Source organism: Hippoglossus stenolepis, chromosome 3 (genome assembly GCF_022539355.2).
Source record: "Hippoglossus stenolepis isolate QCI-W04-F060 chromosome 3, HSTE1.2, whole genome shotgun sequence".
Taxonomy (NCBI): Eukaryota; Metazoa; Chordata; class Actinopteri; order Pleuronectiformes; family Pleuronectidae; genus Hippoglossus; species Hippoglossus stenolepis.
The window spans coordinates 5,582,915-5,606,685 of NC_061485.1; the positions used below are offsets into that span (position 1 = coordinate 5,582,915).

At 42.8% G+C, this 23,771-nt stretch overlaps 1 protein-coding gene across 1 annotated transcript; it reads left to right on the top strand.

The window, feature by feature from the left end:
- The first annotated feature begins 1,334 nt into the window (after window positions 1-1,334).
- On the top strand, window positions 1,335-23,689 carry fer1l4 (fer-1 like family member 4). The gene is made up of 49 exons (XM_047339013.1): window positions 1,335-1,484; window positions 2,078-2,133; window positions 4,641-4,729; window positions 4,914-5,013; window positions 5,490-5,584; window positions 5,849-5,893; window positions 6,397-6,561; window positions 6,662-6,722; window positions 7,231-7,362; window positions 7,489-7,551; window positions 7,651-7,735; window positions 7,817-7,985; window positions 8,171-8,351; window positions 8,567-8,753; window positions 8,844-8,923; window positions 9,109-9,234; window positions 9,409-9,482; window positions 9,694-9,781; window positions 9,977-10,085; window positions 10,694-10,922; window positions 11,698-11,830; window positions 11,917-12,017; window positions 12,155-12,242; window positions 12,397-12,513; window positions 12,616-12,768; window positions 13,228-13,423; window positions 13,560-13,684; window positions 13,867-14,001; window positions 14,100-14,273; window positions 14,451-14,561; window positions 14,641-14,802; window positions 14,969-15,143; window positions 15,490-15,605; window positions 15,735-15,851; window positions 16,301-16,340; window positions 16,450-16,550; window positions 16,788-16,922; window positions 17,005-17,124; window positions 17,713-17,840; window positions 17,919-18,089; window positions 18,899-19,053; window positions 19,373-19,554; window positions 19,646-19,731; window positions 19,808-19,906; window positions 20,005-20,122; window positions 20,415-20,538; window positions 21,035-21,333; window positions 21,791-21,891; window positions 22,214-23,689. Exons 1-49 carry the CDS (start codon window positions 1,406-1,408, stop codon window positions 22,392-22,394), a joined length of 6,156 nt encoding a protein of 2,051 aa, XP_047194969.1. The 5' UTR covers window positions 1,335-1,405; the 3' UTR covers window positions 22,395-23,689.
- Window positions 23,690-23,771: the final 82 nt, after the last annotated feature.

A 23,771-nucleotide genomic window follows, 5' to 3' on the forward strand; every position in this document is an offset into this window, starting at 1 on the left:
ATATTTTAGAAAATTGTATTTAACATGTACTTTATTTTTTGTTTGGTCCATGTCCCTAGACTAACTTTGAGGAGATAGGGTTTATGAGCCATTCGGCAGCCAGCCACTATTTGAAAAGTAAAACAAGAAAGTTAATGAACTTAACACAAATATTAATTTAGGCTCAGGGTGTGTACAGAGACGTCTCTGCTTTTTTTAACATGAGAATCAAGCAATAGCGGCATGGTGAAAAAAAAGCTGCACCTTTGAAGAAATAAGACATTGATGTACACACACACACACACACACACTGATGTGTATATATAAACACTGGTGTAGACTGTTGTTCTTGCCGTCAGGTTGACTCAGACCAGAGGATGTCTACAACTTGTCCTCGTAACAGAATTGGCTGCAGTTGACCCGGAGGACATGAGGAGATCCTCACTGAATTAGACTAAAATAATAATTTATACATGTTTCTATACAAAAAGGCCACATTTTATTTTGGCAAATATAGTACTGATTATGTATCAGAACTGAAATGAAAGAAGTCTAATGTTGAACCCCCTCCTTCATTCAGAAGATGTTTCTGTTGCTCAAACCCACTGTGATGTAACTTCCTGTGTAACTTTGATCGATGAAGCTTTACATTGATTCATGGTTGCTTCTTTTCATAATAACAATAATAATAACCACGATGATGGTTCCTTTTGAAATTAGTCCCTACGTCTGTTGACGAATTGGAGCAGCCTGGCGAATTGTTTGTCAGCAGAATTTTACTCAAACTACAGAAGAGATTTCCATCAAACTTGGTGGATGGAAGGGACACGGGCCCAGAAAGAAGCCATTAGAGATCAAGACAAAGAAGCAGATCCAGGAACAGGTTTTAAACTACAAGTAGCTCAAGGTTGTACTTAATAGAGCTCTTGGGTTTTATCTATGTTTCTGACACAGAGGTGATGTCTTTCCTGGTTCTTGTTTTCCTAATATGATAAAACATTACTGCCTTCCAGCTTCAACACAAATACCAGACTTCATTAAAAAAAAGAGTAAATTTACAACTAACTTTTGTGCATTGGGATTTCAGTGCTTTTCTTTGTTATTCAGCTCTTTTAGTTTGTTTTATTGAATCTAAGGAGCGGAGAACTGTAAATGTGTGTTTGTGTGCGTGTGTGTGTGTGTGCGTGTGTGTGTGTGTTTTAAGGAGGAAACTAGTTGAGCAACTCCATTTGCTTTCTCAAACATTAGAGAGGACCTGCCCTAACAGACGCACACACACATGTACCTCCCATCACACTGTTGGACAGCAAACACACACACAACAGTTGGTTTCAAACTGCTGAGGAGAGGAGGCAGAAGAGACGAGATGGGACGACTTTAGAGCGACGAAATGTCCAAAGACAGCTGAACGGATTAAATCAGCATCATGTCCATCAGTGTGAATCTGGGGAGGATCTCCAACCTGCCGGGACGTTCAGACAGAAAAGTCGAACTGTGTTTCAGAGGTCAGTAACACACACTCTGTCTTTATATACTATTAACTGAATTACGTCCAACAGTCTGTGGACTGTCCTGTCCATATACCTTTGTCTACTTTTGATCTGGTGTGTTTATACTGGTTTGGGCCCCTTTGTGTTTAAATACAAGTCATAATGCTACAGTATAAATTTTATGTTCTAACAGTAGTGAGCTTTCAGTTTTGTGTGACCGCAATGTAAAAAGTATTCAGACACTTTACTCAAGTAAAAGTAATAGAACGAGTACTTGATTAACTGTTAAGTCCAGCATCAAAAAGTAAATTCACTGTTTTGATCATTAAATTATAGTTTTCCAGCTCCACTGATGGTTTTGGGCTGAAGATCAAAAAAATAAAGAACAACCTCCTCATGAACTGAAGGATATTATCCAGATTTTTCACTTTATCACTTAATCAAATTTAATTTTAACTTTTCATACTTTAGCATATGTACGATACTTTAATCCACATGTACTGGTCAGTTTACTGCTCTCTGATTGGGTGTGTGTTGCCGGTCATCAAAGGCTGAAGCGTCAGTACTGCTGTCATGGTAACTCGTCTGTGGGCCTTTCTGTTCTCCAGGTTTCATCCAAAAAACCAGAGTCCTGCAGAGTGAGAGCGTGGCCATCTTTGATGAGGTGAGTAAACCAGGCCGATGTGGTCTGTCTGTCACATTTGAACCAATCAGAACGCTAACGTCATTCACTAGATGGTTTCTTACACTGAAGAAGGTTTGACGGTTGATTGGTTGAACCATCTTTGACGGTTACCGAAAGACCAACAACAAAAACAGCCTTCAGTGCCATTCCTTGTTCTGCCTGCAGTTATAGATCATAAACCCTGTGTCCTCCGTGTTAGCAGATGGGACATGGACAAAACTTACATACAAGTGAAAACCCGACTCCTCTTTACAAATATAAAGTCAAAACATGTTCCTACACAACATGTTCACTTCTCAGGCGATCGGTGAACTTCTACTGATGTCGGTCTGAAGTCTGTTCAGGTGGAAACAAGACGAGACACTGAGATTTCAGATCATGTGACCGTCATCGTATTTGTCCAGTGTGTGTGTGTGTGTGTTTGAGAGGGACAGCAGGTAGCTTATTTGTCTGCTTCAGATTGAAAGTATTTTAATGGGGCTGATAAAAGACTGTACCACTCCCACGGTACACACACACACACATGTAAATGTAAAAAACTCCTCCTTAAACACACATACACACACACACCTACACTTGATGTAATTCTACCTTTTTCACTCTGTAGAGACAAAAATTTGTAAAACAACGATTGAAACAACATTTGTGCAGAAACCACTAGTGGAACGTCTCTATAGATAGTTTCACCAATTTGATCCTGACTGAAATATCTCAACAACTATACAAGGTATTCAGATCAAATTTTGTACAAACATTCATGGTTCTCAGAGGATAAATCATTATTACTTTTACTGTCCCATGATTTTTCCTCTAGCTCCATGAGGAGAGTGAATCTTTTGTTCTTGAGTGAAATGACTAAACAGATATTGGAAGGACTGTCATGAAATCTGTGCAGGCATTTATGTGTTCCCTAGAAGATCCATCCATCCATCCATCCATCCATCCATCCATCCATCCATCCATTTTCTTTCACTTATCCACAAGATCATTCCTACCATATAACCTTTAACTATTTTTTGATCTATATAAACTTTAGGTTGTGTCCAGTCTTATAGAATGCGACTTTATTTTGAAAAATGCAATTTGAAACTAGTACTTTCTGATTTCATTGTGACTTTATGACATCACTGATCATTTTCTGCTGTAGATGGTCTATTGTTTGTGTAGATATGTTAAAAATATAGTTTTTAGGACAATATTTTTGTTGACCTCGAGCTTTAATGTTTGACCAATCAGCTCCAAAAGTGAATCATGTGTTTATGAGTGATTTTGTACACAAACACTCACAGACAGGGGAAAAAACAATACCCTGTTTCTGGCTATGTCAGCAATCAGGGTAAAAATGTCGGTGCTGTACAACTGAAATGTAAATACATGAGTAAATACATTTTGAAAGAAAAATAATCGCTGTGCATCACATGCTGCTGGATAATCTTCTACTAAAGAGCTGGATCTGTACTAATTAATGCAAATGTCAATGAGATTTAGAAATATTCAGGAACAGAATCCGGAAGCATCAGTTTCCATCTGCTGAACGTACAGGTGGTTGAGTTTTGCATAAGATGGTGGATGAATAATTTTCACACCTCTGAATGCAGGCATCTCCATAGCAACCACCGCTGAGACTCATGGGTAATGTAGCTTTTAAAGCCAGTTGGAAAAACGTGACACATTTCAACCCGACGGCAAGAACATACAGATCAGTTCCTCCTGAAAACAGACAAACAAACAAACGTTGCGTGATTGATACAAAAGGAGAACGTATATGTTGAAGCGACGCCTCCGGCATTTTCTTTACATCACCACCTGTTTGTTGACATAAACACAGCACAGAGTGAGATAAGGTAATTACAGTAACCTTTGCGTGACGTGAACAGGGAGTTCTGAGTTTCTGAGTTTCTACGTGCAGCTTCTGAGTCAGGCTCTGTTTGTTCTTCAGGCGTTACCAGGTGTGTGTGTGTGTGTGTGCAGAACCAAACACACAACACAGTGATTAATGGTTGGTTGAGGAAATGTCCACTGTAAATACAGAAACAGTGGAAATTCATTCGATTGAGTAACAAATGCTGCTGTCGTTCATTCACTTGAGAGATTCCCTCTTGAGTTACAGCATGACGTCATCTCACAAGGCGACATACATGCTAACATGGACGTGGCTCTGAGGAGAACTTCAGACCCCCGGTTCCTCTCTGACCAATCACAGTGTGAAGTGGGTTTGAATGTTGGATTGTTTTGGCTGCTCAGACAAACAGATCCTGTCCTGACGGCTGCCTGCAGCGTCCGACTGATGGTTGAGACAAAATGTGATAGATGCAAAAAGTCTTGAGTGATCATCCAGAACAGTTGACTCTTAAAAATAATAATGAATTTCCATGTTGAAAACTTGTCTGCATTAAATTAACAATGAACATAACCACTCTCTCTCTCTCTCTCTCTCTCTCTCTCTCTCTCTCTCTGTGTGTGATTGTGTGTGTCTGTGTGTGCAGTATTTTCGTTGGCCTCACTATGGCAAAGTGGTCAGAGATGAAGTTTTGTCCGTCAGTGTTTACAACTGCAGTAAAGTCTTCTCAAACAGGTAACACACAAACACACACACACACACACACACACACACACACACACACACACACACACTAACAAACTAACACACAAACACACAAACACAGAAACACACACACACACACAAACATTATCATTCTGTTTGACTGAATTGAATTTACTAATTTAATGTGTGTATATTTGTGTGTGTTTGTGTAAAGACTGCTCGGCAAACTTGTGGTCAGTCTCCAGCATGTTGTTACCTCAGGGAGGCTGTTGCTACGGGAACCACTCACTGACGCCAACTACAGCTTGACTGACGTAAGGACACACACACACACACACACACACACACACACACACACACACACACACACACACACACACACACACACACACACACACACAACACAACAAGTCCTTCAGACAATTACCGACACAAAATAAAGGGCTGATTGTTTTCCCCTGGTATTTTTGTGAGTTTGATATGAATCAAGTTTAATGTGGAACTTGCTGCCTCCAGGAAATAGCCATATGTCAGAGTTACGTAAATTAAACTACTAAATAGTTTTAAAGATTCACTTCAGTACTTTGTGAGAAAGTGTAGTGTTACACCACGTTTTTTCCCTATATGTCAATATTGACTATGGGTAAAAAAGATTCTATCGTACACGTCCATAAATGTTCAAATTTTAATTCCATTTTTTATGGAAGGAAATTCTCACACACACTCACACTCTTGTATTAGAGAAAACTGACCCTGGTCAATATCACGTCTCTCTCTTCTCTCTCTCTAGATCTATATCGAGCTGGATATCAACTATCATCCAGTTGAGGGATCTGCAGGAGGATGGGTGGGACTTGACTTCCTGGATGTTGAAGAGAAAGATGAGTAAGTTCATGTCTTAAGTACAGTCACATATGACTGTAAACCTAACTTACCTTTTCACTCTTGATACTAAACCTGACTCTGGTTGTGGTGTGGATCCGGGACACAATCCTTCCAGTTCTTACTCACATCGACAGCAGTGTTAGAGGAGCACTTGCTCTCTGTTGTTTCTGGAGTCAGATGAGAAGATCTGTGGTCCAGTACAGAACCGGACTGAACAAATCTTTTTTTTTTCTTGTCTCTCTCTCTTCCTGTCTTCATCCTCAGATCAGGTATGATCATCAGGAATGAAGGATTTGACGACCCAGAGAGGTGAGAGCTAACACCACTCACACATGCATTTTCTCAGCTATAGCAAGCCAATCGGTGTGGGAGGTGGTTGCCAACATGCACGTCTTGGCAGTGTGGGAGAAGCGTGGAATACCTGGAGGAGGTTGGCTCAAAGTGGGGTTCAAAGTGAGGCGACAGTGCTAACCACTGCACCAACATGCCACATACGAACACGGAAAATAACTAGAATTGCGGCCCTGCAGTTCTATGCCTCTGCCAACCATTACCTTTGACCTTTGAGCACCGAAATCTAATCAGTTCACCCGTGAGTTCAAGTGTACTACATTTGAAAGGATTTTATGGAGGTGTCTCTAGGATATCACGTTCACAAGGCAAAGAAATGTGTTTGTAAGGGTCACGGTGACCTTGACGGTTGACCCCCAACCACCAAAATTGAATCGGTTCATCTTTGAATCCTTGTGAATGTTTGTACCAATGGCAGATAGATAAAACAAAGCACACCAAATCTCTCTCTCTCCTGTCAGTCAGAGGAATTCCGTTCGACCAGATGAGCTCGAGCGGGAGGCCCGACGTCTGGGCCGAAGCCTGGTCATGACTGGAGATGAAGAAGACGACGACGACGATAACGATTATGACGATGACCTGGCGGACCTGGAGTCTTCCAACATCACTATCACTCCTCTGCTGAGGTCTGCTCACCGGGCTGGATCTTTACATGTGTGTTATCAACTCATCACAAACTCACCTGGGTGGAGTTAACAGTGTGTTTGTCTGTGTGTATCTGTGTAGTCGGTGCAGGCCACTGTCCAGAAGTGTCATCGCAGGAACACCCAGAGTACATAGCTTCCAGGTGAGGCCGTCTATCCATCCATCCATCCATCCATCCATCCATTCATCCATCCATCCATCCATTCATCCATTTTCATTCCAACATGTAGCATATACAGTATATGTATCAGATGTTCACTGCTCATCACCAAACAGAGAATAGACACAGTTACAAACATTAAGTAAGTAAGTAAACATTTAACTTCCCCTGCCTGAAACATGACTCCTGAACTGCTGAATGTGTAAATAACCAACTCTTTGACAAAAAGTTAATTGAAGGCCATGCAAACACACAAGGGGATGATATGTCAAGGCTCACAACTTGTATCTGCTGCCCCCTAGTGACCAAAAACTCAGTTATTGCACCTTTAAGCATCAGAAAATCATAGCATGAAGATTCAACCCTGGTGTAGTCCAACACCCACTAAGTGTTTGTGTGTGTGTGTGTGTGTGTGTGTGTGTGTGTGTGTGTGTGTGTGTGTGTGTGTGTGTGTGTGTGTGTGTGTGTGTGTGTGTGTGTGTGTGTGCAGGTAAATGTAAACATCCTGGAGGCTCAGAAGTTGGTTGGAGTAAACATCAGTCCTGCAGTTTTCATCAGAGTGGAAGATCAGAAAAGACACACAGCGACGCAGAAATCGACCAACTGCCCGTTCTACAACGAGGTACCGCAGAGTGGAGAGTACAGTTGAATACTCTACAATACAATCCTATACAGTAGAATACAGTAGATTACAAAAAGTATAATGTAGTGCAATGAATACAGCTGTTTTCCTCTCATCCTCTTTCAGAACTTCCAGTTTGAGTTTCAGGAGGCTCCACAGATCCTCTTTGATAAAGTCATAGAGATAAAGGTCGGTTGTTTTGTCTTTACTCATGTTTCTACTGCTGTTACCATGGTGACAGACCTGAGCATGATCAAACTGAACACCTGTGATGTCACCTCCTCTCAGGTGTTCCACAGAAGGACTCTGGCCTTCCTGATGACCCACATTGGAACATTTAAAATTGACATCTCCACCATTTACAACCAACCAGGTACCAGTACCGCTCACATCGTGAGTACTCTGATTCAAATACTGCGGTACTCACTGACTTCTGACATCTCTGCATTTCCAGATCACCGCTTCTACCAGAAGTGGGCACCTCTCACTGACCCGGCAGACACCAGATCAGGGATCAAGGGTTACGTTAAGGCTAGCCTCAGTGTGTTTATGAAGGGAGATGCTCTGAACATGCCCAGTCTGCTGCCAGGCTCCACGTCTGGGGCCAGTGAGGATATCGAGAAGTCAGTAGTATTTGCCTCGTACAGTACTGCATGTACAGTATTAAAATATAATATTAATCATCATCTTCACTCTGATCACAAATAATTCACTAAAAGACAACTACACCACAAAAATCTAAAAACAGATGTGATGATAAAAGTCATGAGCACAGTTATGCCCCTGACTGCTGTTGTTATTCTTGCAGGAACCTGCTGCTCCCTCGGGGTATGGCTTCTGAGCGACCGTGGGCTCGTTTCCGTGTTCGTATTTACAGGGCCGAGGGTCTGCCCACCATGGATTCGGGTCTAATGGCCAAGATGTCGAAGGTCACTGACCGGACAGTCTTCATTGACCCTTATGTACAAGTGACCTTTTCAGGACAACAGGTACTGAGATATTTTTATACAAATGTTACATACGTTTTACTCCAAGAGGCCCTCAGTGGGAGGAAGCACTAGTTGAGTGGTTGAGAAAGAACCTAAATGTACAAATGAAATTGTTTGCTCTGAGGATAGTTCCTGAGTTTAGCTTCTTTAGTTCCATAGTTCCTGAAATGTTAAAAAGGGGCTCTTTGTCTTTCTATGTGTATTCATGAATCCAGGGGGAGACATCAGTCGGTAGCGCCACCAGTTGTCCAGTTTGGAACGAGGAGATCAACTTCATTGAACAGTTTCCTCCTCTGGCGCAACGAATCAGAGTCCAAGTCCTTGATGATGCCAAAATGGGAGACATCGCCCTGGCAACACACTTCCTGGATCTGCAGCAGATTTCTGACCCCACCAGGAATGGTATAATTAGCATTTTACACGGAGAGAGCAGCCTTTACTTGCGTATCGCCTGACTTAACAGGGGAATGTCTGTCTATCTTTTGTCTGCAGGGTTTAACCCCACCTTTGGGCCCAGTTGGGTCAACCTGTATGGTTCTCCGAAGAACTCCACCCTTGGAGACGTCCACCAGGTAAACCAAACTCAACATTTAGAGAAATACACATCTTCACTTTCTTGTAGGGTTGGGTGAAAAAGTCTTGGTGTTCTATTGCCAAGAATCCAACAAAGACTCCAGGGAGTCATTGCACATACAGAGATAGTCTGGCACATTGCCCCAACAAACCATAATTTGGGTAATACTTGTTTTTCCTCCAGGCTTTGAACCAGGGTCTTGGTGAAGGAATCTTTTATCGTGGTCGAATCCTCCTTGCCCTCAGTGTGGAGGTCTACGCCTCACCGGCCGCTGCCGTAGCAGATACAGGCTCAGTCTCCCTGGGAAAGGTGGCCACTTCCTCCTTTTCTTCTATAACAGTAAAGCTCTGTGTATACTTATAACACCTCAGAGTCAGGATGTTATTACTTATGTAGTCACAATAATCTTTTGTGACCTTATCAAGACTCACCTGAACTCTTCTGATGTCTAACTTCATGGGCTCATATTTCTGTTTTCGAAAGGTGAAAGGAAAACTGGGGAAGCTTGGACTGAGGAGGAAGAGGAGCAGCAAGAAGAAGGAGAAGAATGAAGGTCAGTGATTCAAAGAGAACCTCTTTTCCAACATTTTTCTTTGAGAAAAAGCCTTGATGAGACACATTTTCACTTGGGCCCTGTTCAGTACACAGACAGATCCAGGACACTGCAAATGCCATTATTTTTTCATATATGCAGAACTATAGCATGAAACAATGCTGTGAGCAGGATAACCAATTGCTTGTTTTTGCCATAGCATCCACAGTTGCCAGTGGATTTCTCAGTGAGTCAGGAGATGCAGGAGTTGAGGTACCAGAATCTGTTACCGTGGAGACTGAGGAGATCCACCCTCTCCCTGAGGTCAGTGCCCTCATCACCGGCACCATTTGTGTTTATGAAAATTCACTGTCAAAGATTTCTTCTGTATGGCGTTCTTCCAGACTTTCAATATCTATTTGGTTGTCCTGCTCGTCTTTCTTTCTTTATTTGTTGCTCATCTTTTTGAGAGTGTGACGTCCTGCATCTCTCAGATTTGTCTTTGTTTTTCATCCTCAGGGTTTCCTGGGGGAAAGGGAGGATTTTCTGCTGTTTGCATCTCTGTTTGAAGTCACAATGATAGACTCGTCTGTAGGAACCAGACCACTGACGTTTGAACTCTCCATAGGTAAAAAGTGTATTCTATATCCTGGTTGTGAGAACCATTTAATCACAGATATGCATGTACCAGGACATACACAACAGCAGCTCAACAATAATTACTTTAATTAACCTGTCCAACCATAAATATATTCAACACTATAACATAAGTCAAAGGAAAGCACAATTCAGAGGCTGACACTGAAGAAGGTTTGACAGTTTGACAATTTTCGTGAAAAATTATGTCAATAATCAATCGATTATCAAAATAGTTTTCCGAAGAGTTGTCCATAGAGAACCAAATGTGAGCTGTAGGCAGTGATGATTAAATATAGCTGCCAATTAGGTATTGACTCAGGTTTGGAGATGCAGGTTATACTCGACATAAGTTATAGATCAGTTCAATTTGGGGAATTTGTGCCTTCGGGCCTGAGTCAGGATCTGATGCCAGTTTAAAAAGTGTCACCAGACCATTGTGGCTACCTGGCGTTATGGGAACTGAATATTAGTCCTTGGGATGGTGCTCGTATAAAAATAGTTTGCTTGGCACATGGATAATACATCCACAGTTAAGATGGGGAATTGTATTGTCAATATCAAACCCCTGAGCTTCACCAGCTGTCCTGTTTCTCACAGGGAATTATGGGAAAGCGGTGGGGATTGGGAGATCCAAGAAGAACCAGAGCAGGGAGGAGCTGAGAAGGAGCAGAGAGGAGCTAAGGAGTAGCAGGGAGGATCTGAGTGAGGAAGCACAGGGTCTGCTGGAGTCAGAGGAGGAGCTCGACAAGGAGGAGATGCTGAATCTGGAACCTGAGAACAGATCATTGTCCACTCCTATGAGACCCCAGGCTACTGAGTATGACAGGTAAATAACCTCTGCACCTACATGGGGCAGGATCAGGAGACACACTAAGGTTGCTTGAATAAGCTCCTCAGCCACCTCCTTCAGCTGCTCCTGGGTGATACCTAAAGACTTCTTGGCCAAATGGGAAAGAGTCTCTCATGGCCACGATCCATGAAGTGGCTGCAGAATCCCTAATCTGTGCACTTTATCTTGAAAAACTTATTTCATAGATGTTCTTGCATTGCTCTTACTTCGGGCAATTCAAAGTTGCCTTTATGCCCCCCTGTGCCTCGGTAGGTAGAACTAACACCACCATCCACCTTCCAATTTTCTGCCACTTGTTCAAGGTAAGCCCAGGGACAGCATGCCAAATAAAGTAGCCTATTTATACTTCTTCCCAAGCACCGTCTGGTTATTCCCAGACCAGATGGGATAGTCTCTCCAGTATTTACCTTGGTTTGTCTGAGTCCTCAAACCCGGCCTCTTCCACAAGTGGCATGTCGGTAAGGTTTAAGAGTTTCTCAAAGCTTTCTGTTCCCCTCACCAACAGTATCTTCAGTCTAGGTCAGCAGTCTGCTTCCCACGTGTTAAGCCCTGCCTCTCCTTCCTGCATTGTCATACAGTTTGCCAGGACTTCTGTCAGGCCAATTGAAAGTCCTTCAAAGGGTTGTTTGTGTGTTTGATCCCAATGGTTTGACCACTGTGTTGCCAATGCCATTTACCATAATATGGTAGCAATTCTTGGAGAGATAAATACTGCACAATACTGCCCACTACTTATCTGTCTGTCTCTCAGGTCATACCAGTGTCTTCCCCTCCAGCCTCCCTCCATGAAACAGAAGCCTTGTCTGTTTGTCTGGAGTCAGTTTGAAGATCACAGCTTTCGTCTCAATCAGGCAAACTGGCTTAGCAAGATGGCCGACAGGCTGGTAAGGCACAAATTATTAATTTCTTTGACAAATAATACAGAATGATGTGATGTGTCTGTGGTCATGTCTTCTCCACTGCCCCGTAGGAGTATGGTCTTGATGAGGTGGAACGACTCCTGAGGAGGCCGAAGAGTAATGCGAAGGAACGTTTGGTGGCGGTGCTCCTGGAGCTCTTGGCCTCCTGCAAGTCAGTTCCCTTTCATACAGAATAGTTTGATTTGTCCCCACAAATACGTAACTGGCTGTACCCCTGTCTGTCCTTATCGCTGTCTGTCTTCCTTCCTTTAATCCTCTTTATCCTCTTGTCGGTTTGTCTCCCTGCAGGCAGTTTACTGTTTTCGCAGAAAGGAAGTCTCAGTGTCGTCCCAACAACCTTGACAGATGCAGGAAGGAGTTCATCAAGAAGAATTTGGTGAGTCTGCTCTCTCTCTCTCTCTCTCTCTCTCTCTCTCTCTCTCTCTCTCTCTCTCTCTCTCTCTCTCTCTCTCTCTCTCTCTCTTTCTCTCTCTCTGTCTGTACCTGTCACTATATAACTACCTACCAACTGAATGGCTGACTGTCTCCAGGTCCTGCTGGCCAGACAGGCAGTGAGGGCCAGACGTAGGATAACCAGGCGGCTGGCCAAACAGCGGTTGATGGATACCAGGAAACTCCTGAAGAAACTCCGCCTTCTGGCTAAAGAGGTCAGAGAGAGATCACCATAGGTCACCATAAATATAGCAAAGATTGCAATATGTATCATGTTTGAGGTCTGACCTCCCACCCCCAAACTACACCCTTTCCAGCCCCAGAATACCATCCCGGATGCGTTTCTGTGGTTACTGAGTGGAAGCAAGCGATTGGCTTACATCAGAATCCCTGCCCACTCCATCTTTTTCTCATTGGTGGAGGAGCAGAAGGGACGAGACTGTGGCCGAGTCACCACCCTGTACATGAAGGTATCTAAAATTATCAAGGACCCTTGTTGTTCTGTCTCTAAATCATCCATGACACATATAGTTCTAAAAGTCATTGGTGACTGTCACCATTCTTTTTCTAAAATCATAAATGATGTTCATTGTTCGGTCTTACACATCACTGACGACCACTTGTCTATGAAATCATCTATGGTGCTTGGCATTCGCTTTATAAAATCACAGATTATGCTCACTGCTCCGTCACTAGCATGATCGATATCATTCACCATCCTGTCTCTTACAGGCTCAGTGTTACTTCTCTAAAACCACTGATAACGCTTGATGTTCCATGTTTAAAATCCTCTAGGATGCTCATCTTTCTGCCTCAAAATCATAGATGACAATCATTGTTCTGTCTCTAAAAACGTCTTTGGCCATTGCTCTTTTGTCTCTAGAATCATCAGTGAAATCATTAGTCTGTGTTTCTGTCCATTCTTTCAGTCTCCAGGAAGTTCAGCAAGGGAGATCTTTGCTAAGCTTGAGGTCTACCTGTGGCTTGGTCCATCCAAGTACAGTAAAGAGGCAACCAAAAGCTTACCGGAGGAGTTCCTGCCGGTCTATGAGGAGGAGGCGGAGGAGCAGAGGAACCTTGACACTGCGGGGAGGAGGAAACTTCCTGTTAGTTTGTCCTGCCAGGGTGAGTCAGCTGACCTCCAGCAGGAGGATTGATGATGATATTTCTTGTGTTGTCTGTACTTAAAAGAAAATACCAAGACTTGCATTACGTCTTAGCTCGACTCATCATCGGTGAAAGTAGATCTTATTCTTTGCAGATAGCAGGTACTTCCAACTACGATGTCACCTGTACCAGGGGCGTGGCCTAATTGCAGCTGACGACAACGGCCTGTCAGATCCCTTTGCCAAGGTTCTTTTCTCTACCCAGTGCCAGGTCACCAGGGTAGGTACAATGGTACAATCGTCCCATTCATAGAAAGGTTCATTTCTTCATTCTATTCAATAACATACTGTCACTGATTCAAAATTCTGAGCCTGATATGTGAAATTGGTGGAGTGCCCCTTTAACACAAAGGTATTTTATACTTATTCTCTGTGTTTGTGTTTACGTGTGTGTGTTGTCAGATGTTGCCTGACACGCTCTCTCCAGCCTGGTGTGAGTGTTTGTTGTTCGACAGAGTCCTGCTGGAAGGAACAAGGGAGGAGCTCCAACGAGACCCGCCCCTCATCATCATCAACGTCTTTGACTATGACTCAATGGTGACACTGACCTTCTTCTTCTTCTTCTTAGTATTGTTACGAAACATTCATTGACGAAATGCTGTTAAAACAGCCTCTGTGTTATGGTGTTTGTGTAGGGTAGTCCGAAGCCGCTGGGTCGGGCGTTTGCAGAGCCAGAGTTTAAACCTGTGGAGCAGTTCTACCAGAGGCCCAACCTCCATTTCTTTGACATCAACTTGGGAAGGGCCCCTGCCGGCGAGCTGTTGGCTGCCTTCGAGCTCATCGAGCTGGACTACTCTGGGTTTGGAGAGGTGACACCTGTTAATCAATAAATCAATTGCTTAGTGTCTCTCTCTTCCATAGATGTGCATATCAATTGAAGTAGACTCCAGGTCTTGAATAAGAAAAAGTGTCACGTTATTAACAAAAACACAATATACTTGAATTAATTCCAGACAGTGAACTAAACTCTCATCTCGCCCCTGCAGCCCTGCCTCCCCAGCAGTACAGACCCTCAGGAATTGACCTACATTGAGGAGGAGAGATATTACATCATCCCAGAAGGAGTCCGACCTGTTCTGAAGACCTTCAGGATAGAGGTCTCACACATGCAAACTCACCGTATTGTGTATTAGTGTTTATCGGACAGTAGGCTTATAGGTGTGCATTTGTGCTCAGGTGCTGTTCTGGGGTCTGCGAGAGCTGAAGAGGGTGCAGCTCTTTGAGGTGGAGCGCCCCCTGGTGAGGGTGGAGTGTGCAGGAAGACAGCTGGAGTCTGAAGAGGTCGAGAACTACAAGACTCACCCCAACTTTAAAGAGCTGGTCCGCTACATTGACGTGGTCAGTTTATGTCATTACTGATGGTTATTGACATCAGTTGCTCATTTAGGTTGAAGACATACGTCTTCTTTCACTGAATATTTTGGGCACACTCTGTGTATCCATTGCAAGCATACAGCTAACGTCCTCCCTCTTGTTTTTCTGTCTGCCTTTCTGTTCAAATCAGGACCTGCCGGAACAGGCCTACCTCCATCCTCCTCTGACATTGTTTGTGGTTGAGCATCGAGCCTTCGGTCGACTTGCTCTAGTTGGGTCCCACGTGGTCCAGAGTCTCATGTATTATGCCCCACCTGAGCTGGGGGGGAGGGAAGAGGAGGAAGATGACGAGCCTCAACCAAAAGGTAAGAACTACCCATTGACAGACATAAAAATGGATGTAGACTCTGGGTCCAGAAACTGAAGCTAATGTGGTAGTACCTGAAACCTGTTTTCTCTGGATTGACCAGCGAAGGGCGACTCAAGTCAGTTTCTATAGAAGTCCATAAGAAAATGGCTCTACTTCTCACTCGATTTATAAAGTCAGTAAACTTTTTCCTAAGGAACGTTATGGTCCAGTTTCAAGTCTTCTTCAATACAGCATTATGGTCATTTAGTAAATTATGGTCCCATTTAGAGTCAAATTGATGATAAGGAGCTTGTGGTTGACTTCTCTTCTGAAGTTTAAATGGACACTGTTTTCTTTACCAGCGGTGAGGCGGAACACAGTGAACGTCAACACTCTGTCCACAGTGAAGAAGATGGGACTCAGCACCCTGACAATCAAACAGTCGAAGATTCCCTTCAACCCCATGAAGCTGGTTCGCGTATGTTGATTAACCTCCTTCACATTCTCCTCTGGTTACAAAAATACACCTGAACTGAAATTTAAACCAGATTTGAACCATGTGAGATGAAAGATTGTGTTGATGTTGACGTTTTTCCCGCTGTCTCAGTCTCCTCTGAAGAAATTGATGACAAAGGGGGAGGAGCTGGAAGAGGAGCTGCCAGAGAAGGAGGAGTTGGACTGGTGGTCGAAATATTATGCTTCAGTGGACGAGCTAGAGAGACAGGTGAGACTCCATTTGGTCCATCATGTTTTTAATTTGCATTTCTGTATATACAAAAATAAAAAAAATAAAAAATTACATATAATAAGAGGACAAAAAAGAAAACATGAAAAAAAATATATAAGAAGAAATAATAGGGAAATAAACCAAAAACTATGTATTCATTATTTATTTGGTTCTTGTGCTGTAACGTATGAACATATTGTAGATTTTTGGTGATGTTGTGTATTTATTTTACTGTTGGGTAATATGTATTATATGTATTTAAAAGGCCCTTATTGGGACATGATTACCAGATAATTCATTTTAGAAAGGTCAACAACAGGCTACATGTTAAGATGGAGTTCCTTTACATTGAACATATGTAAAAATACACATTACAATTTGAAGGAAGAGAAAAATTACACCAATCAATCAGTTTTTTACTCAGCATGTCTCTTGATTGTCTGCAGGCTGCTGATGAACAGGATATGGAGGAACAAGCAGATGGAGGTACAGTTCATCTGGGTTATTTCAGATATAAATATACGTATTTATTTTCAATATTTTGTTATGTTGCTTCCTTATAGGCTATAATCATTAACTTACAGATTCTTTTCAGATGGAGCGAATCTGACCATGGCGAACATCGAAGAGGAAGAGGAGGAGGTTGTGGTGATTGAGATCGAACCTCCCAAGCGCAAGACGATCGCCACACTGAAGGTGTGTGACATCACTGTGATCGACAGTTTACAGTTCAGGCTGCACCGACGTCAGCGGCGGAAAAACACTGAATCAGATGTGAAATATGATTTAATACCAGTCTAATTCTTCTCCCAGGTCAGGTGAATGCATAAAGACAGAAATGTAATCTTCCTGTGTGTGTGTGTGTGTGTGTGTGTGTGTGTGTGTGTGTGTGTGTGTGTGTTTGTGTGTGTGTGTGTGTGTGTGTGGGCTCAGCTGTATGGAGGTGATCTGGAGTCAGAGTTCAGTCAGTTCCAGGACTGGCTGCAGATCTTCCCGCTGTATAAAGGCAAAGCGAGCACTGAGGACGAGGCTGAGGACGAAGAGGAGCGGTTGATGGGGAAATACAAGGTACCGTGGACGGAGAGGTTCTAGTCTTTCTTTCTGTTACTCTGATACCAGGTGTTCATTACTCTGTCCTCTCTGTCCTCAGGGCTCCTTCTTGGTTTATCCGATTGATTTAGAAGACAGAGAAGAAACCAAGTGTCAGATCACAGATGGAATCCCCAAAAATTCACCCATCAAAGTCTTAGTCCGAGTCTACATTGTCAAGGTACTTGTCATTCTGTCTACCACCGCTTGTCTTTGTCTTAGTTACTTGTGCTTTCCACATTTTATGCCTCTGTGCCGGTGACATCCAGTTGCTTATGGCATCATGTTTTCTGGTTGTCCATCCGCCCGTCACAGCCTTGTGAACACAGTTACTCAAGAACGTCTAGAGGGAATTTCTTCAGATTCGGTACAAGCAATGCCCTATGAACGCATTTTAAGAACGACTCGAGAAAATCCTTTGAAATTTTACACAAATGTTCACTTAGACAAAGGGATTACATTTTTAGATTTTGGTTGTCAAAGGTCAAAGTTTTTGGTCTCTTTTTCAAGTTTTGACCAGTTGTTATTTGGAGAAAGATGATGTCATTATGTCAAAGGTCACAGTGACAACCACATAATTCTTGTATATAAACTTTTTTTAAGGATGCTTTTCATTTTTCTTTCATTCAAGAAATTCAATTATGTGCAGAAATCTGAGATATGAGAGTTTGCTTCTACAAAGGAGCCATTTTTCCCCTTTAACCCTGCTGGTACTGTGTTTTTCACTGTGAGCTTTACTTTGTGTTCTACCGTGTCTGTTTGTGTCCAGGCCACCAGTCTGGCTCCCACAGACCCGAACGGTAAAGCTGACCCGTACCTGATAATTCGAGTCGGACAGCAGAGTCTCGACACCAAAGATCGATACATTCCCAAGCAGCTAAACCCCACGTTCGGAGAGTGAGTACCTGTTTGTACCACCTGTACCAGTCCAACCGCCTATGACTGTCCAACTGTCTGTCTGACTTTGTCTTTCAGGGTGTTTGAACTCACCGTATCTTTCCCACTGGAGACAGAGCTGGGTATCATGGTGATGGACCACGACCTCATTGGCGCTGATGACGTCATTGGCGAGACACGGCTCGACCTGGAGAACCGGTTCTACAGCCGCCACAGAGCCGGCTGTGGGCTGGCTCTCTACTATGACACGTTAGTACGACCACATCACATTAGTCTATGACACGTTACAAAAATGGACAGAGTAGAAAAGACCACACACGAGGACTGTGACACCTGTGACACCTCAGTACTAGTAGTAGGACATATTAATATCAAAACTATGACAAATTAGTACTAGTACTGCAACATAAACCTCTCAAAGCTACATGTTTCTCACAAAACACATTAGTACCAGAAATGAAATACATGGACACATTAGAACTCATTAGAACATTATGACACTTAAAGTTCCAAACTAGGAAACAATACAGTACTTTAATTTTGTTAAACACGTGAAATAATAGTAGTCTATACTTATAGAGGAAATTTAAAATCCAGATTACAAAATAATTCACATTTAAAAGACAATAGCTATAATAGAGGAGTGGCTCTCTGATACATGTTTTTCTTAAGAGGAGACAGTCAACATGATTTCCTCAGGCAGATGGTTCCACAGCCTCAGGGCCCTGACTGCAGATGCTCTGTCCTCTTTAGTTCTCAGCCGGTTTCTGGGACAGATCTCAGGCCTCTGATCACGTCTCTTGTTTGTGATTAAAAGCCCGACGACTGAGTTCTGCCCAGCTTGGAGTCGATCAATAGATTTTTGGTTTAGTTGGGAAAAAGGTTGCTAGATGAGATGAAGACATGTAGGATGGTCTCTGTGAGGTTTAAAGATAAAATAGAACATATGTTTGGAATATTTCGAAGACTGACAACTATGGAATATTTGCACTGGTACTACTTGTTGAAAAACACTTTATTATCAGTATTTATCTACCTGTCTCCCTCTCTCTCTCTAGGGATGGCTACAATATTTGGCGGGATGCAAAGAACCCATCCGCCATCTTGGCCGAGCTCTGCAAAGAGAACGGCATCCCGTCTCCGGAGTACAGAACATCTCAGGTCAAAGTCCTCAACAAGATCTTCAAAATCCCACCAGACGCAGTACCTGAAGGTAGGACAGACAGACAGACAGACAGACAGACAGACAGACATACAGACAGACAGACAGACAGACAAGACAGACAGACAGACAGACAGACAGACAGACAGGGAGACAGGTGGTGAGATAAGCAGGTAGAGAAACAGCCAATTAGTAAAAGTGGAGGAGAAGAGCGTATGATTATACCTCTGTGGACCCACATTCAGAATATATCATGTACTGGTATTGCTACTACGACCTGGCTCTGCTGCTTCTGCTAACACAACAAACTGTATAAATGGCTCTAACTCTAGACTGTTGTTGTTGTTGTTGTTGTTGTTGTTGTTGTCAGGTCTGCTGAAGAAGAACCAGCTCTCTCCAGAGGAGCAGGCAGAGATAGAGGAGCACGCGGCCCTGAGTGTGCTGCAGCGCTGGGGGGAGATGAGCGAGTTCCTCCCTGGCGCCATCCGTCTGGTCCCAGAGCACGTGGAGGTCCGGTCCCTGCTGAACCCGGACAAACCTGGACTCCCACAGGTGATCACAGCACAAACAAGCACAGTCACGCTCAACCACAGTAATGACACCATTATGTTACTGAAGTGGTTTGTGTATGTGCGTGTTGCAGGGTTACCTTCATATGTGGGTGGACATGTTTCCTAACGATGTCCCAGCCCCGCCCCCTGTTGACATCAAGCCCCGCCTACCTGAACAGTGAGTCAGTCAAGTACAGTAGAATAGAACTGAAGGAGTGATAATATGTAACCTTTCGTTGTTCCTATGGCAACAGGTACGAGCTGCGCGTCATCATCTGGAACACGGACGATGTGTTTCTGGACGATGTCAACCCGTTCACTGGTGACCCGTCATCCGACATCTACGTTAAAGGGTCAGGCTCACACACACACACACCCTAACCCCCTCAGGCACGCACACGCGTAATTCAAGCTAACCTAGCTATGGTAACAAAGGTACTTATCTGTGCAGATGGATAAAGGGACTGGATGGAGAGAAACAGGAAACTGACGTCCACTTCAACTCTCTGACTGGAGAAGGAAACTTCAACTGGAGATTTGTGTTCCGCTTCGACTACCTTCCAACTGAGGTAAACTCAGTTCAATTCAATAAGTGTTTCTGAGTATTTCCTGTTCCCTAGAGGATGAACCCAGACCTTCCCCGATGACTCATCATCTTTCCTGTATACATTAATGTCCTTTTCATCCCCACCACTGTTGTACTTCTAAGAAAAGCTAAATCATTATAATGGTGTTTGGTCATATTGTTGTTGTAATTAACACTGCGGCCCCTAGGAGGCGTTAGGATGATTTTACTGAAACACTGTGATTTACAGTCTGGTTGTCTGTTAGTGTAAATGCATTAAATCTCTGGTCCTATAGAAAGAGGTGGTTTTTAAGAAGAAGGAGTCCTTCTTCTCTCTGGAGGAGTCGGAGTTTCGACAGCCGGCTGTTCTGACGCTGCAGGTGTGGGACTATGATCGCATCGCAGCCAACGATTTCCTGGGTGAGACACAAAATCCACTGAAACTGAATTTATTTACATTCTATTGATTCTTACTTCCTTTATTTCCACATATTTTAGTAAAAAAAATCTGTTATGATGATGTTCTCCTGATTTCTGGTCTCAAACAGAAATACTGTTTTCATTTTCTAACTCATTCTGATCTGTTGTCTCTTTTCTGTTCAGCTGCTTTCAGTGAACGGAACAACTAGAGATTTTTCAAATTAAAAGCAGTTGAAAAAGCACAAACTACATTTAATTCACCCGAGAAATCTCAGACACTGATATTTCCAATCTTGAACAAAAGAAATCAAAATTTGTTTTTAAAGTTTTAAAGTTTTAAATAGAATATTTCAGAGTTGCCTTAAAAGGGACCTGATTTGCTTTGAAGCAACTTTTTTTATTCGAGGTTCAGGGGTTAAAACAGTTCTAAAACAACCAAAATCTTCTTCCTCTTGCTCCTCATCCTCCTCATCATCTTTTGTTCGTCCTCCCCCAGGCTCCATCGAGCTTCGTCTCAGCGACATGGTGCGAGCAGCAAAGTCGTCCGGTCAGTGCTCGATCGGGATGGCGAAGGATCGGGCCAGCCCCCGATTCTCCATCTTTCGTGCCAAGAAGATGAAGGGCTGGTGGCCACTGACCCGCCTGAAGACGGCCGAGGACATCGAGAAGGAGGAGAAGGAGAAGGAGGAGGCCAAGAAGAAGGGAAAGAAGAAGAAGAGCAAGGACAAGAGGACAAAGTTGAAACGGGAGCAGCTCCAGTACACCGACAGCAGCGGCAACACCTTCCTGCTAATGGTACAAAAAAACCTGACTCCTAAATATATTTGCATTTCTGCTGTAACGAGATCTCTGCAATCTGTAATTTGGTAATTTTGGGTTTATGCATTTGAATTTGAGTAAGATGACGAAGGGCATTTGGAGCCAATGCAGATTTTTAGATAACTTCCTTTCCATGGTATGGTTTTAATGTGTGAAACTTGGGCACAGGAAGCGTAAGGTGGAAGTAACTGGACATTATGTGGGATTAATATTAGTCTTACAAAGAAAAAGTATACGGTGGAAATGTGCATTATACAGAATTTACCATGTGAGACATTACAGCTCTGGTTATTTCACCCACCTCAGTGTTTTCCATGAGGAAAAGGCCTTTATTTGAAAAACCTCTCTTTATTTAACAGTGTGCAGCGCTGAAGTTAATGTAGATGTAAAAACCAAGTCTAATCCAAACTGCTCTTTTAATACTCGTGTGAAGGGGAAGGTGGAGGCCGAGCTTCAGCTGGTGGCATTGGAGCAGGCGGAGGCCAACCCTGTGGGGCGGGCCCGCAAAGAACCGGAGCCTCTGGACAAACCAAAGTACGACACGCACACACACCCACATACACACGCACACACATAACACACACATGTAGGCACCAATTTTTTACATGAATAGTTTCCTTGCTGAGCAGCAGTGCGGACTGCCAGAGGCTCATATTAACTTCAAATAGACTTCTGAGTATAGTTTTTCACAGAAGAGAGACTGTTGATGTCCACTGTCACTACTTGTGTTTTAACTTTTTAACTTTGCAGCAGTTTCATTCGAGTGCATCAACGTCATTGTGAAATTTATCAGTTTTAAATGCTAGTGTGACATGAAGCCTGCTGTAGTGTGACCAGTCTCCTGTCGTCCCCCCAGTCGTCCAACCACCAGCTTCAACTGGTTCGTCAACCCGATGAAGACCTTCATCTTCCTCATCTGGAAGAAGTTCAAGAAGTTCATCATCACTGTGATTATCCTCGCCATCCTTGCGCTCTTCCTCTGCCTCATCGTCTACACACTGCCACAGCAAATCTCCGCACTCGTCATCAACGGATGAAGAAACGTGCAGAGTGTTCATCACCTCCAGCTCCACCATCATGTCCCAGCACAGGTTTCTCAGTTTACGACTAACTGGCGTCATATTCTCTCCTCCAGCCGATCACTGTGGAACTCAATCATGATTTAATACATTCAGCCTGGACTTCACTACATTACCCAGCGTCCCCACTGATCTGAGGATGATTGAAGTATTTAGGATTCTCTTTTACTGTCATTCACAACCAGAGAAAATTACTGGACACCTTTTACTTCATGCTTAGCCTATATACATATTAATATAATGTCATTTAAATATTATTACTGTGTAGCATCACTGGCCAAACTTACATCCAACAAATAAGCACTTTTCCAAAACAAAAAGATTCACACTATTGTGTACAAGTTTAATTTTGTTGATTAAATACAGTTGTTGTTGCGAGTTTCTTTTTAATGTTAAAAGCAAATAAATAAGTAAAATAAAGATGCACTGACAGAGAGCTGAAGTTGATATTTTCATTCATACCAGTTTCAGAAAGATCAATGTGAATGTTTGCTGCTATTTCTGAGTGAATAAATAAATAAATATGAATATCAGTTAGAATGATTCTGTCTGTTTGAAGGCAGTGAAGAGAAAACCCACAAATATTCAGTTATTAATTCCCCAAATGCATTGTGACAAATGAATGTAAAATGAATATTATTTCATATTCATTTAAGATTAAATTATCTTTCATTGTAGTAACCAGGGGACGAACTGGATCCGTATCAGATCAGAATGGGAGGAATAGGAAGTGGACAGGCTCACATGTGTTTCATCCTCTGGAGTCCGAACCTTTTTACTCGTAGATAATTCAGTGTAATAATGAGGAAAAACACAGTTTGACAGATGAAGCTGTGTTGAAGTCAGGACTCAGCCTCCAGACTCCAAACCTCCTCGTCCTCGTCTTCAGTCTGAACCACAGGAAGTCTGAATGGTTTGTTTACAGACGCCGGCTGCGATTGTTTCCTCTGAGACTCTGATGATGATGATGGATCATGTGGAGATGAATGTTAACTCGTGTCAGAGACTAGAAGGGAAGTTACATGTGAAAACCAGTGAACAGTTTGGGTTGTGCTGCTGTTCGAGGAGTCCCTCTCTGTTTTCTGCCATGCTAGCTTCAGAGATGGTTACGTCACTCTATCTGTTTTCTGAGTTTTGTTTCTGTTTATAGACAAACCAGTCTGAATAAAACCATATACACCCAAGTGATTTTCATATTATGTTAAACAAGTTTCTTTCTTTCTGTCTCTAAAACAAAACAACTTCTTTTTTAATGTGCTCTAAGTAAAATAAAATAAAACCATATACAGCAAAGTGATATGGTTGTTTCTGTGTAAAGTATTTTTTCTTTCCTCT

What these genes read in the sequence shown, in the direction of transcription:
- fer1l4 (XM_047339013.1), top strand. Translation starts at nt 1,406, where the DNA reads ATGTCCATCAGTGTGAATCTGGGGAGGATCTCCAACCTGCCGGGACGT. An exon ending in GACGTTTGAACTCTCCATAG is followed by an intron (nt 10,086 to 10,693) that starts GTAAAAAGTGTA and finishes TGTTTCTCACAG; the next exon opens with GGAATTATGGGAAAGCGGTG. An exon ending in CAGGCTACTGAGTATGACAG is followed by an intron (nt 10,923 to 11,697) that starts GTAAATAACCTC and finishes TCTGTCTCTCAG; the next exon opens with GTCATACCAGTGTCTTCCCC.